General features: G+C 45.5%; 1 protein-coding gene across 2 annotated transcripts in view; it reads right to left on the bottom strand.

Moving 5' to 3' along the window:
• PADI2 (peptidyl arginine deiminase, type II) overlaps positions 1 to 13,066 on the bottom strand; it is a 65,970-nt gene that overhangs the window by 33,577 nt on the left and 19,327 nt on the right. For both annotated transcript variants that reach the window (XM_006866340.1, XM_006866341.1), the window contains exons 3-4: positions 12,495 to 12,567; positions 3,667 to 3,728 (exon numbers count right to left, since the gene is read on the bottom strand). In XM_006866340.1, the coding sequence (XP_006866402.1) occupies positions 3,667 to 3,728; positions 12,495 to 12,567 (135 nt within the window). The remainder of the gene's footprint in view (positions 1 to 3,666; positions 3,729 to 12,494; positions 12,568 to 13,066) is intronic.

Genomic DNA, 13,066 nt, shown 5'->3' with positions numbered 1-13,066 from the left:
TAATCCATCAGTCCTTTCTTCCAGAAAGCCCTTCCAAGTCTCCTGACCAGACAGCTTCCCTGGACTTACACCCAGGACAACAGACACATCCTTGGTTAGAGGACATAGGGCAATTGTGGTGACAGAGCCCCTATGTCATTCTCTATTTAATGTGGGTTTCTGCCACCGAGCTGTGGGCTCCCTGAGGGCAGGAGTTTCAACTTTCTCATTCTTTCTGCATCTCCAGAGCCTGACCCAGAACCGGAATAGAAAAGATGCTCAACAAATACTTATGGAAGAGTGAAGAAACTGTGACAATATCATTGGGCCCAAGGTGGAGAAATTCAGGCCAAATTCAGGTCCACAGGGCTTGGTGACTTGGCCAAAGTCACAGGGCCCTTGGGAGGATGTGAGCCTTATCCCAGGGCTGAGGATCTCAAAGGCCTTGGTGAAGTTGATTGTCACATGTCTTCACGGAAGACCCAGAGAACAGGGATGATCAGGCTTCTTATCAAGAATGGGAGGTCGAAGTGGCTTCCCAACATACCTAAGGTCTCCCTGCCCTACATGCAGAGAATCTGGGTGGGCCACTAGACTCCAGACTTGTGACTGGCTATATGAATTTATATATTTTTCTAAAGTATTAGTCTATTTATGACTGCATCTAAGCTTTTGGTTTTATTATAAAAGTAACATATGCACAGGGAAAATGTTTAAATGATACAGAAGGACAGAAAATGGAAAGGTGTACACACAGATGGAACTTAAACCAAGTTGAGTTTCTGTACATAGAAAATCCCAAAGACCTAGCAAAAAAGTTATTGGAACTCACTGAAAGATTCAGCCAAGTGGCAGGGTACAAGATCAACATACAAAAATCAGTTGGAGTCCTTTACACTAATAAAGACAGTTCTGAAAAGGAAACCAGGAAAACAATACCATTTACAATAGCTCCCAAAAGATGAAATACTTCAGAATAAATCTACCCAGAGAAACAAAAGACCTATACAACCTATACAAAGAAAACGATGAAATACTTCTATAAGAACTCAAAAAAGACCTTAAAAAAATGGAAGACTATGCCATACTCATGGATAGGAAGACTTAACACTGTGAAAATGTTTACACTATCCAAAGTGATTTGTAGATATAATACAATCACAATCCAGGTTCCAATATAATTCTTTAAAGAGATAAAGAAACCAATCACTAACTTTATATGGAAAGGAAAGAGACCCTGGGTATTCTTCTTTAGTAAGCAAAGCATTACTAAAGAAGAATAAAGTAGGAGGTCTCTCACTTCCCGATCTCAAAACCTATTACACAACACAGCCAGTGTTCAAAACAACCTGGGACAACAAAAGACGGAGAACTGAGAATCCAGAAGTAAATCCATCCACATAAGATTAGTTGATCTTTGACAAAGGGCCAAAACACAACAAGTGGGAAAGAGATACTTTCTTCAACAAATGGTGCTGGCAAAATTGGAAATTCATTTGCAGAAGACTGAAACAAGACCCATATCTCACATCATATACAGAAACAGATTCACATGGATTAAAGATCTAAATGCAAAACCTAGAACTATAAAGATCATCAATGAAAAATTGGGACAAACTTAGGGGGTCTGTTACATGGCCTAAATACACTATCACACATAACTGAAAACACACAAACAGCACAAGATAAAATAGATGACTGGGACCGCCTAAAAATTAGACACTTATGTGCATCGAAAGATTTCACCAAAAGAGTAAAAAGGATCCACAGTCTGGGAAAGTTTTTTTGGCAATTACATATCAGGCAAGTGGTTAGTCTCTAAGATTTATAGAAAACTTCACCTCAACAAGAAAAAGACAAATAATCCAATTTAAAAAATAGAGGATATGAATAGACACTTCACCAAAGAAGACATTCAGGCAGTCAACAAACATATGAAGAAATGCTTGTGATCATGTCGAGTTGGTTCCAACTCATAGTGACCCTATATAAGGTTTCTGAGGAACAGCTGATGGGTTTGAACTGCCAACCTTATAGTTAGCAGTCCAGTGCAGATCCCAAAGTGTCACACCAGAAGTGCTGCTATTAGCCATGGTGGTGCTGATAGTTATGTGCCGTGGAGTCACTTCTGACTCATAGTGACCCTGCATAGGATTTCCGAGGCTGTAAATCTTTATGGGAGCAGAAAGTCTCTTCTTTCTCCCACGGGACCGCTGGTAGCTTTGAACTGCTGACCTTGAGGCTACCAGCCTGACTCGTAATCACTACACTACCAGAACTCCTTGCTATTAGCCATAGAGAGATGCAAATCAAAGCCATGAAATAGCATCTAACTTTAGCATTAATAACAAAGTTAAAAACAAAGCAGAATACAACAATTTTTTGCTAGTGAGGGTGTGGAAAGACTGGGACCCTCCTAAACTGCTGGGGGAACTGTGAAATGGTGCAACCACTGCGTAAAATGGAATGGTGCTTTCTTAAAAAGTTGAAAATAGAAAAACTTATGATGCAGCAATCCCTACTTGGTATATATACTTAAGAAACAAGAGCCAGGATATGAGTAGAGATATGGACACCCATGTTCAGTGCAGTGCTATTCGTAAGAGCAAAGAGATGGAGACAACCTAACTGTCCATCCATGGAAGAACACATATATAAACTTTGGAGCATACACACATGGAATATGACGCAATGTTGAAGAGTAACGATGGATGAATTTGCAAAACACTTCATAATACGGATGAACCTGAAGGACATGCTGCTGGGTGAAATTAATTAATCACAAATGGACAAATATTGCATGAGACCACTGCTGTAAAAAATTATGGAAAGGCTTTCAAGCTAAAAGAAACATTCTTGGATGGTTTCCCAGCGATGGCTAGAGGGTTGTCATTATTATTAAGTGCCATTGAGTTGGTTCTGACTCACAGCAATCCTGTATAATGTTTCTGAGGCTATAAATCTTTGCAGGAGCAGAAAGCCTTATCTTTCTCCTGCAGAGCAGCTGGTAGGCTCAAACTGCCGACCTTGTTCACAGTTCAGTGTTTATCCAACAGAATCACTATGCTCCCAGCTAGAGGTTAAGCAAGCTTTAATTTGGGTGATAGGAAAGGTGATAAGAACAAGAAAAGAAAAAAAGCATTGTGTTGAGGTGGAGGGGGTGGGAAGCAGGGAATGGAAAACAGACTGAGAACACAATGTTATCATCACATGCATACTAACCACACCTCATGTTTTGCAAGAATCAGAACAGAAAAGAAACACATTAACCCCATTAAAATGGTTGTTTGTGGGGAGAATGGGAGTGTGTGTGTGTGTGTGTGTGTGTGGTGCAGGAATAAAAGAGAATGAATGAATAAATAAATAAATGAATGAGTGATGAATAAATAAATAAATGAATGAGTGAATGAATAAACCAGGGAAGGGGCTGTGCATGAACCACTGAAGAGAATGTGCCTTGAATATCTGTGGCTGGGGAAACTGAGACTTGGGACCTGCTCAGTGGCTAATGATTTGCTGTGTGTTGGGTAGCCTGCCATGGGCCTCAGTTTCCTCACCTGTGAAGTGGGGTTTCCTGAGATTGGTGGGAGGATCCTACCTCTTGCAGGATCCAGTTTGGGGCTCTTGTCCTTGGGAACCCCACCCTGCCCTCAGTTCAGGGTCATGTCTGTCTTGATAGCTAGGTACCTTCCGTGGGTTGTTCTTCTCCACCACGCCGTCTCGGTCAGCATCCACATCCAGAGAGATCTCTGGGAACAAGACATGTGGGTGAGTTGTGGAGCCTGCTAGATGGAGTGGGGGCAGGGTAGGAGGAAGACACGTGGCATTAGAGGACAGCTAAGCTATTTGCTTGGTTACTAGAAAAAGAGGACCTTGCTGAGGTCATCTTTTCCTACTCCCTGCGTCAACATACCCTCCTTCTTGAGGCAGATCTTGAGTAAGGCTTTACAGCTTACAATGCACTGGTTAGGTGGACCCCTGCAGGGGCAGGTAGAGATCTTCCACCATCTCAACTTTCCTTACTCACAACTACTTGGTGGGTGGAGTAGTCCTCTCTGCCCAGAGCTGGGAGCCCTGGTTGAGAGAGGAAGTCACCTAGGCAGAACCAAGATGGACTGCAGATGGCCTGACTCAAAGTCTATACTTGGAAATGTTCAGGCACAGGGTTCCATACCTGCCTTTCCTAATCTATTTTGTGTGTGTCCTTTTGCATGCATGCATGTGTTTGTGCACACACACGTGTGTGAATGCACATGTGTTTCTGCATTTGTGTGTATTTGTGTTTGTGTGCATGCATGCCCCTCTCTTTCAGAATTCCCAGTGATCTAGATCCCATCTCCAAGGACTGAAGGTTTCATCTGGGTAGAAACTGCAGCTCTGTCCCCTCTTAACCTGAGGGTGCCCATGAGGCCAAGTTTTCAGACAGAAGACCCAGAGTGGGGCACCTGCATCTCCTTCCTGTTGGGGAAGGACCTTTTGGTATCCCTAGGTCTGTCATGAGGACAGGCTTCTTGGAGATTTAGCAACTGACTCCACGGCACATAACAACAACAACAACAACAGTGCTGGGTTTAGTGCAGGCTCTCTGTTTACCAGCTGTGTGACTTTGTGTAGATTAGACAGCTTCTCTGAGCCCCAGCTTTGTCAGCTGTAAAATGCAGCCCTTTCTGGTTACAGCAGTTGCAGTAACTGCGAGAGTAGGCACTATTACCATCTCTGTTGTGGGCACTGTCCTGTGCATTGTGAATGTTCAGCAGCCAATAGCATCCCCCACTTGTGTCAGCCAAAACCGTCTCCAGACATTGTCAACTGTCTCCTGGGAGGCAAAAGTGCGCCCTGAATTAGAGACTATCTGGGGAGTTGTTGGGAAGGTGCCAGGAGGGTCACTCCAAATGAGATGACCTTATTCCAGGCTCCGTGAGCTGCCCAAGTGGGCTTGCCCTCCTGCTGAGCATGACTTGGACGCAGTGGGAGCTGGGTGGGAATGAATGTGTTCCTAGTTAGTCCCCTTGACAGATGCATCCTTGCCCTGATAGGTGGGGAGGAAGGTCTGGCACTGGAAAGACACTGATGTCACCCTTGCCTGGGTGGCTCAGCCTGATGAGTCCAGGGACTACATTCTGGTCCTCCCATTACTCATGGCCTGATTCCTTCCCAACCCTGAGTGTGGCTTCTGTGAATCTAAAGGGAGGCAGGAGAGTGGAGGCTTTAAGGACGCCTGGTCCTTGGGAGAGGAAGTCGTCCTGTGAGTTAGATGCTGTAAGGCACACTTTTATAAAACCCTCTCATAACTCCTATTCATTTATCCCATCATTCAACAAATAACTGTTGAGCATCTCCTATGTTCCAGGCACTGTACTGGGCAGTGGGGAGCCAATGCTGGGCACCAGAGGTGCAGTGCCTGCTCTCCAGGTGGGCAAATCCAGGCTCTGAGAAGTTATGTGTGGGCAAATTGGGTTGACCAACTGAGAGGCTGATGTAGGAGTATTCTATAGAGTAAGAAGGGAAGATGGTAGCTCTGATTGCTGCCCAAGAAACTGAAGGTTCAGATCAGGGAACAATATTGGTTTTGGCTCTCAAGACCTTCAGAGCTTTCCAGTCAGACACACTCCAGTGAATGGTGCCTTTCAGGGAGGCCAGCTTTCCTCAGCTTCACCCTGGGAACTAGCTGTAAACCCAGGCCATCTCTCTCTCTCTTTTTCATTATTTAGAGACTACTTTATTAGTTTCTGTAATCAAACCCATGTAGATAAGACCTTACATATTTAATACAGTGCATTACCCCTGTACAAATGGAAAAAAAAGTTTAACAGTTCTAGACCAATATGGCTGTTAATTTCTGTACCATGCCAACTCAACACAGTACAACTGGGATACTTTTTCCAAAGTTGACAGCACAGCTAAAGTTTCCAAAATTCAAATTATATATATATTTGTATATATAAAGACAAATCACAATGCTATGCATCAATAGCAGTGACAGCTTTTCCAGGTGCGGCAGTCATCTGAACAAAATTATAGAGACATCCAGCACACTCCATTAAAAAAAGAAAGGAAAAATTATCAAACAAACCCTCCGAAAACAGCAAAGTTCTGTTATTGTTGTGGTACCTGGCACCATTTAAAAACATTTTTAAAATTAGCTTCTCACTAAAAACATCCTAGAATAATGTCATTAAAATAGCTCTGATACAGCACAGTCACTATTACATCTCATAAAGCAGGTACAAGATATTTTACATTCACAGAGGGATGCTACAGAATGGTCCTACATCTAAAATACTCGAGGAAACAATTTAAAAGGCATTATTTGAGACTTGATTCTACTTTCCAGCAGAGGGCCCAAAGGATGGGACAGAAATGCACTGTCTTAGATCGGATTTACAGGCCCTCTCTTTACTTTTCCAGGTGAAATCTTTCCCAGGAGACTTGTTCACTCTTGTCAGTTGCTGATCTCCTGGAATTCTCCTCACTACCAGTCCCAACCCCACAGAGGAGAAGACCCAGGCTCCCAGCAGCCAAGTGACTATGGAAGCAGGCATCTCTCTCCAATGTGGGGTTCGTTTTGCTGCTCTCTCCATTATTGTCCCTGGAGAAGGATGTCATGCTTAGTAAAGCCGAGGACCAGTGAAAAAGAGAGAGACCCTCAATGAGATGGATCAGTACAGTGGCTCAGACAAGGTGGTGCAGGACTGGGCAGTGTTTTGTTTTGTATTCACAGGGTCATTGTGAGTTGGGACAGACTCAATGGCACCTAATAACAACCACAACCAACAGGTCCAGGCTGGTCTCTGGCTGGCTCAGGTTGACTTCTGGCCTAAGTTTAGGTTCCACATGCCAAGCCTGCCTTTAAAGACCCATGGCTAGCTCTCAGTAGGCCATTCCCACCAGAGCCTGGTCACGTCCCACCTTGGCGGGTCTTAGTTTCCAGCTTACAAGGTGACCCTTGTGAAGGGGCATCGAGGCTCCTTATGGCATGTCCATTCAAGCAGCAGATGGCAGGAGAGAAATTTTAAGTGTTTTATTTCATCGTAACTTTCTAAAACTTTACAATTTTATCATGTGCTATTTGCATATTTGGAATGCTGGTGGGTTAATGCGCTGGACTACAAAGTCGGTTTGAACCACAAGGTCGGCGGTTCAAGTTCACCAGCCACTCCTCGGAAACCCTATACAGGGTCTTTATGGGTTGGAACTGACTCTACAGCACTTAACAGCGACAACATTGGCATATAGTGTAAAACAGTCAAATCATACCCCAAACCTTCTGAAGAAAAGCAGAACTTGCTTGTCCATCCCATTTCCTTACCCGTTGGAGCCTATCTCCCTCATACTAAGCAATACATTTATTGTTAGTTCTCGATATATTAATTTTAGCATTTTAACTGACTTCCTGTTATGAAATCTTCATATTTCATAATTTGGCTCTATTTATCACTCTCCTCTAAACCTTCCCATGGGGCTTCTGGATTTTTCTCTGATGCCCCACTAGCCTGAGTCCCCTCCTGTAGGACAAGCATCTTCCTTCAAGCCACGGGCCAGCCCTCTAGGACTTTTGCTCCTCTTTAACACTGTCCCCATGTCTGATTTAATTGGATTCCAGTAGGGTGATCCGTGCAGGGAGAGAGAATGAAATTGGCGTGACCTGCCCTCAGGGACAGGGACAGTTCTCCCTTCCCAGGGGAAGGAGTGGGAGGTCGTCTGCAGACATTTTCCAGAGGCTGCAGAACCTAGCTCAGCTCCCTAGAATAGCCCCGAGGTGTCGGGTGGCGCCTGGAGTGTAGGGCAGATTAACGGGAAATGTCACCAGGATTGTGTTCAAGGCAGCCTGCCCTGAGAATTAAGACACCAAGGCCTCAGTTGCAGCCCAGGCATTTTGGCGAGTCACTGGTCCCATGGACAGTGGCAGGGTGCCCAATCTTTTGGCCTTGCCTGGCATTTTGGGGTATGGCATGGAGGAAGGACATCACCCTCTCTGCCCCCTTGACCCCCACCCCAGCCAACTGGGGCAATTAACCTAGGTTCTGGGGAAAGGGCACAGGAATAAGTTCTTAGGTGGATGCTAAAAATTCTTGAGGTTCATGTATATATATTGCTCCCATGTTCAGCGTCATAGCAAAATGGGTGGGATCCTTCCTCTTGACTCCCCTCCCTTCCCACTTTCCCCTTCAGTAGGGTAAAACAAAAAATAAAATCGGAGTCAATTCCAACTCCTGTGTCAGAGTAGAGCTGTACTCAATGAGGTTTTTGAGGATGGGTTATTTGGAAGTACGTTGCCAGGACTTTCTCCCAAGGTGCCTCTGGGGAGACTTGAACCTCCAGTCTTCCGGTTAGCAGCAGAGCGCATTAACCCAACTTGCATCACTCAGGGACTCCTTTCAATAGGAAGGGCTTTTGCAAATCAGACCTAATCTGATCTTGGAGTCTAAAGGGACCAATTAGTGCAATATTTTGGCTTTTGTATTGCTAAGTGCCATCAAGTTGTCTCCAACTCACAGTGAACCTGTATAGGGTTTCTGAGGAGCGGCTGGTGAGTTTGAACTGCTGACATTGCAGTTCAAACCGACCTTGCGGTCTAGTGCTTATTCTATGGTGCCATACAAGGGTACCATTTCCCAGTCTCCTGGGGAGACTGAGGCTCTTCAACTCCAGGGAGAAAATGTGGTGACCCCAGGAGGAGGGGAGAGAGGAGAGCAAGAACTGAGCATCCTGACTCCTTGTCATCATGCAAGGCGCACTATGAACCTGATGAGGAAACAGGCTCAGAGGTGACTTGCCCATCGTGGCAGGAAGGAGAAGAGTCCGAACTCAGTCATATTTCTGTCTCCTCTGAAGCCAGGGCTCTTTTCGCTCACATGTGTTCAATACAGAAACAGGATGGGATCGACTCAGATACAACGTGGGGCAGTCCTGCCATCTTGGGGTGTCCATGCCTCTGAGGCATTACCCTGAAATGATTAGTCAGAATGTGGGTTCAGGGTTCCTGGGTAGATGCCTGAAGTAAGACAAGAGCTGGTGGAGTCAGTTAGACCAAGTGCAATCAAATTTGCATCCAGGTCCTCAGTGGAGCATGAATTATAAATTCATTGGGGTGAGTTTTTCATAAAACTTTATGCCGTGTAAATGTTGGTCTTTTTTTTTTTTTAATGTTTTATTGTGAATTATGTGATAGTTTACAAGGGAGAACATTAGTTTTACATTCATCCTATTGTATATCGTTTCATTACCATGGTTATAATGCCCTCCATGCATCATCAAAGGGTATACACTACAAGCCTGCCCCCCAGTCATCAGCACACAGTCCCTCTCCCTCTCTGGTCTAAAGTCCCCAGCTGCTCCATCTCTCCACATCGTCTCTGCCTCCATCTCAGGCATCACTGTAAATGCTGATCTTTTATTCTGAGATTATGTCCTGCCCTGCTTACAGTTTACGTGTTAAAATAGCCCTTTTTCATCAGATGATATTGATAGTTAATGAGAAATTGTTCTATTGCTCTCTTCGCAATCCCTCTCCCAAGAATAAAAGTCATAGTCTTATGCAATTTCCTCTCTTTTTTTTTTTTATTGGAGGGACAATTTTACTGGCCTGTGTGGAATCTCAATATTTGAGAAACTGACAGTTAAGTAAATAATTGGTAAATGGAGGTTGAAGGAACACGGGTGGTAAAGGTTAAGTGCTCAGCTGGTAACTGAACAATTGGTAGTTCAAACCCATCCAGTGGCTCCGATGGAGAAAGACCTCGTGATCTGCTCTTGTAAAGACATTGCTAATTCACACTGGCCCTACAAAACTGAAAATCTGTTGCTATCGGCTTGATTCCAATTCATAGCTGAGCCCCCATAGAAGAGATCAGAACGGCCCCATAGGGTTTCTGAGGCTGTAATCTTTATAGAAGCAGACTGCCACAGTGTTCTCCCAGAGTGGCCTATGGGTTCTAACCACCAATCAGTTGGTTAGCAGCCAAGTGCTTAACTACTAGGGCTTCCATAAAGATTGTTGTTGCTGTTAAAAAAATCGGTTCTGACTCATCACGACCTTCCATAAAGATTGCAAGCTTGGAAACTGTATGGGGCAGTTGTCCCTTGTAGTTCTGGGGCCATGATAAGTAGGAAATGACTTGGCGGCATCTGACAATAACAAATGTCAATAACACCCTCCTTCAACAAGCTTCAGAAGGATGGCTTGGTTATTTATCACAGATTTGGAATCTTTGGGCTCAACCTGGCTGTTCCTCTGACCACAAGCCTTGAAGTCTGTGGTGGAGACGAGTCCAAACCTGTCTCCTGACAGAGCACCTCCTGGGACCAGGGGTTTTGAGGCCCTGGCAGCCTATTCTGCCAAGTCTGTCTTGCTTTGGTGGAAGCCCCGTTAATGGCTTGTTCACCCTCCTTCAACAAGCCTCTGGCCACTGGCCCTTCAGCTTCTGTCCTCAGGTGTCCCTGCTGCACTGTGGCTGTGGGATCAGGTTTCCTCAGTGACAGTCACCTGAGACAACCTGGGGGCTAGATGTGTGTGAGAGGTTCATACACATGCTAGGACCAGCCATGACCCAGGGCCCTCAAGTCATCCTGCGGTTCTCTTCCTCCATGCAGACTGAGAGGCGGGCTGTCCAGCCGCCCAGCCGGCTGGGAATTCACTGGCAAGTCAAAAAGCACTCCTACTGAACCTACTTCATCAGCAAGGAGTGCAGGACTGGAGTGGAGGGGCTGGTGAGGGAGCTAGCTGCTTTGTGGGGAGAGGGAGTCCCAAGACCCCAGGGGGATGTGAGAGAACTGAACGGACCTGGGGTCCAAATAATAGCTTTCCAGCTGTGTGGTCTCAGGCAAATTCATGCTGGTTTGATTTCGTTTTTCTGAGCCTAGGTTTTCTCATCTGCAAAATGGGGATAATAATAGTTCCTATGGTGTGGCGCTGTGGGATAATGTACTGGACTACAAGATCAGTTTGAACCTCAAGGTTGATGGTTCAAATGTACCAGTTGCCCGTTGGAAATCCTATACAAGAGTGCTATGAATTGGAACCAACTCGATGGCAGTTAACAGCAACAACATCATTGGAATAAGAAGTCCTAGTGGTACTGTGGATAAGCACTGGACTGCTAACCAAAGCTGGTGGTTCAAACCGGGCTGTGTTTTATTCCATTGTGTATTGGGTCACCATGAGTTGGGGACAATTTCCAACCAAGTGGCTCCATGGGAGAAAGATGAGGCTTTCTACTCTTGTAAAGATTTACAGGAAACTATAGAGGGTCCTGGGGTGGCAGTGTGGGTTAATGTGCCAGACTGCAAAGCCGTTTGAACTGCGAGGTCGGTGGTTTAAGCTCACCAGCAACTCCTCGGAAAGTCTATAGAGGTTCGCTATGGGTCAGAACTGACTAGACGACACTTAACAACAACAACAGCAATAGAGGGTTGCTGTGAATAGGAATCTTCTCCACAGCACTGGGTCTTTGGTATCTTTGCAGTAAGGAACCCTGGTGATGCAGTTATTAGTGCTTGAGCTCTGGTAGTGTAGTGGTTATGAATTGGGCTGCGAACCGCAAGGTCATCAGTTTGAAACTACCAGCTGTTCTGTGGGAGAAAGATGAGGCTTTCTGCTCCCGTAAAGATTTACAGCCTCGGAAACCCTGTACAGGGTCGCTATGAGTTGGAACTGACTCCATAGGTTGGCACCAACCAGCTGCTCCCCAGGAAAAGGATGAAGCAATTGCATCTATGAAGATTACAGCCTTGGAAACCCCAGGACATTTCTAATCAACTCAATGGCAGAAAATTTGGTTTCGGAGTATCCTTGGAGTTAGGCACCCAACTACGAACTAAAAGGTTGGCTCAAGTCCACTCAGAGGCACCTCAGAGCAAGACCTGTCAGTCTATTCCCCAATTTTGTCCTTGAAAACTTAACAAAGTACTGCCCTACTCTGATGCAAACTGGGTTGCTCTGAGGTACAATTGATTTCATGGCAGTTAATGAAAAGTTTTTGTTTTTAATTTTCTTTTAAAATTATGAAAGTAATACTTCAACTGTAAAAGAGTCCAATGACTGAGGGTCCAGTGACCCTCCTATCCCAGGTTGAGCCCTCCTACCCTTGAAGGCAGATCTGGCTCCAAGATTGGGCAATGATGTACAATAGAAAGAACCTGAGCATCTGGACCCAACCTGCCACTGAGTTGCTGTTTGACTTTGAATGAATTCCCTAACCTCTCTGGGCCTAATTGTCCTTGTGGGTCAAATAAGAAGCTTGCGCTGGACTGCATCTCTGAGCACTCATGGCTGGGTCTCAGAAGGGCAAGTGGGTAGCTGGATTATCAGGACCTTGTCCCCATGAGAGGGAAGCTCTTCTCTAGGCTGGGGAGGGATGGGGTAAGGGGATGGACCTCCCACTTTCTCCTCCATGGACCACAGAGCCTCTGACAGTGACCCTGACAGAGCAGGAAGCCCCCCACCCGGTGGCATAGGGCCTGGATTATTCAGAAGAAGCTACTAGTATCAGAGCCTGGGCAATGAAAGCACTTACCAATGGCCGTGAGGAAGAGCCCCGCCTGGTCAATGAGAGTCTTCGCCTCCTGCTCATAGTAGCTGACGGTGACCTGGGTGGGAGGGGGCACATTGGGAGGGAGAGAAGAGCAGAGATCATTGGCAGGAACACATGGGTGAGCCCTCCACACCTCACTCAGACCTTACAACCTACCAAACCAACCCTTTGGATGTTCCAATCAGTTCCTCCAAGAAGCGCCTCTGGGTTGGTGGGCTGCTGCTCCGAGATCACTAGCAGTGCATCCCCTCCTCCCAGAGAACATCAGGCACCATCCGCTTACCTGTGCCCACACACTTTCTGTCTACCTGAGCTCCCTGTGGGGCCCCACACCTGCCATGTTGTATGTCTGTTGTTATGTCTTGTTGAGTTGGTTCTGACTCAACAACCTCACCTTTTTAAAAAAAAAATGTTTTATTGTGAATTATGTAATAGTTTACATGTGAGAACATTAGTTTCACATTCATCCTATTATTGTATATCGTTTCATTGCCATGGTTACAATCCCCTCCATGCATCATCAACCAACCAAAGGATATACCCTGCAAGCCTGC

Source organism: Chrysochloris asiatica, unplaced genomic scaffold (genome assembly GCF_000296735.1).
Source record: "Chrysochloris asiatica unplaced genomic scaffold, ChrAsi1.0 scaffold00090, whole genome shotgun sequence".
In the NCBI taxonomy this organism is placed as follows: domain Eukaryota; kingdom Metazoa; phylum Chordata; class Mammalia; order Afrosoricida; family Chrysochloridae; genus Chrysochloris; species Chrysochloris asiatica.
Note: the sequence above shows the minus strand (reverse complement) of the source record. Positions and strands in the feature narration are given on the sequence as shown.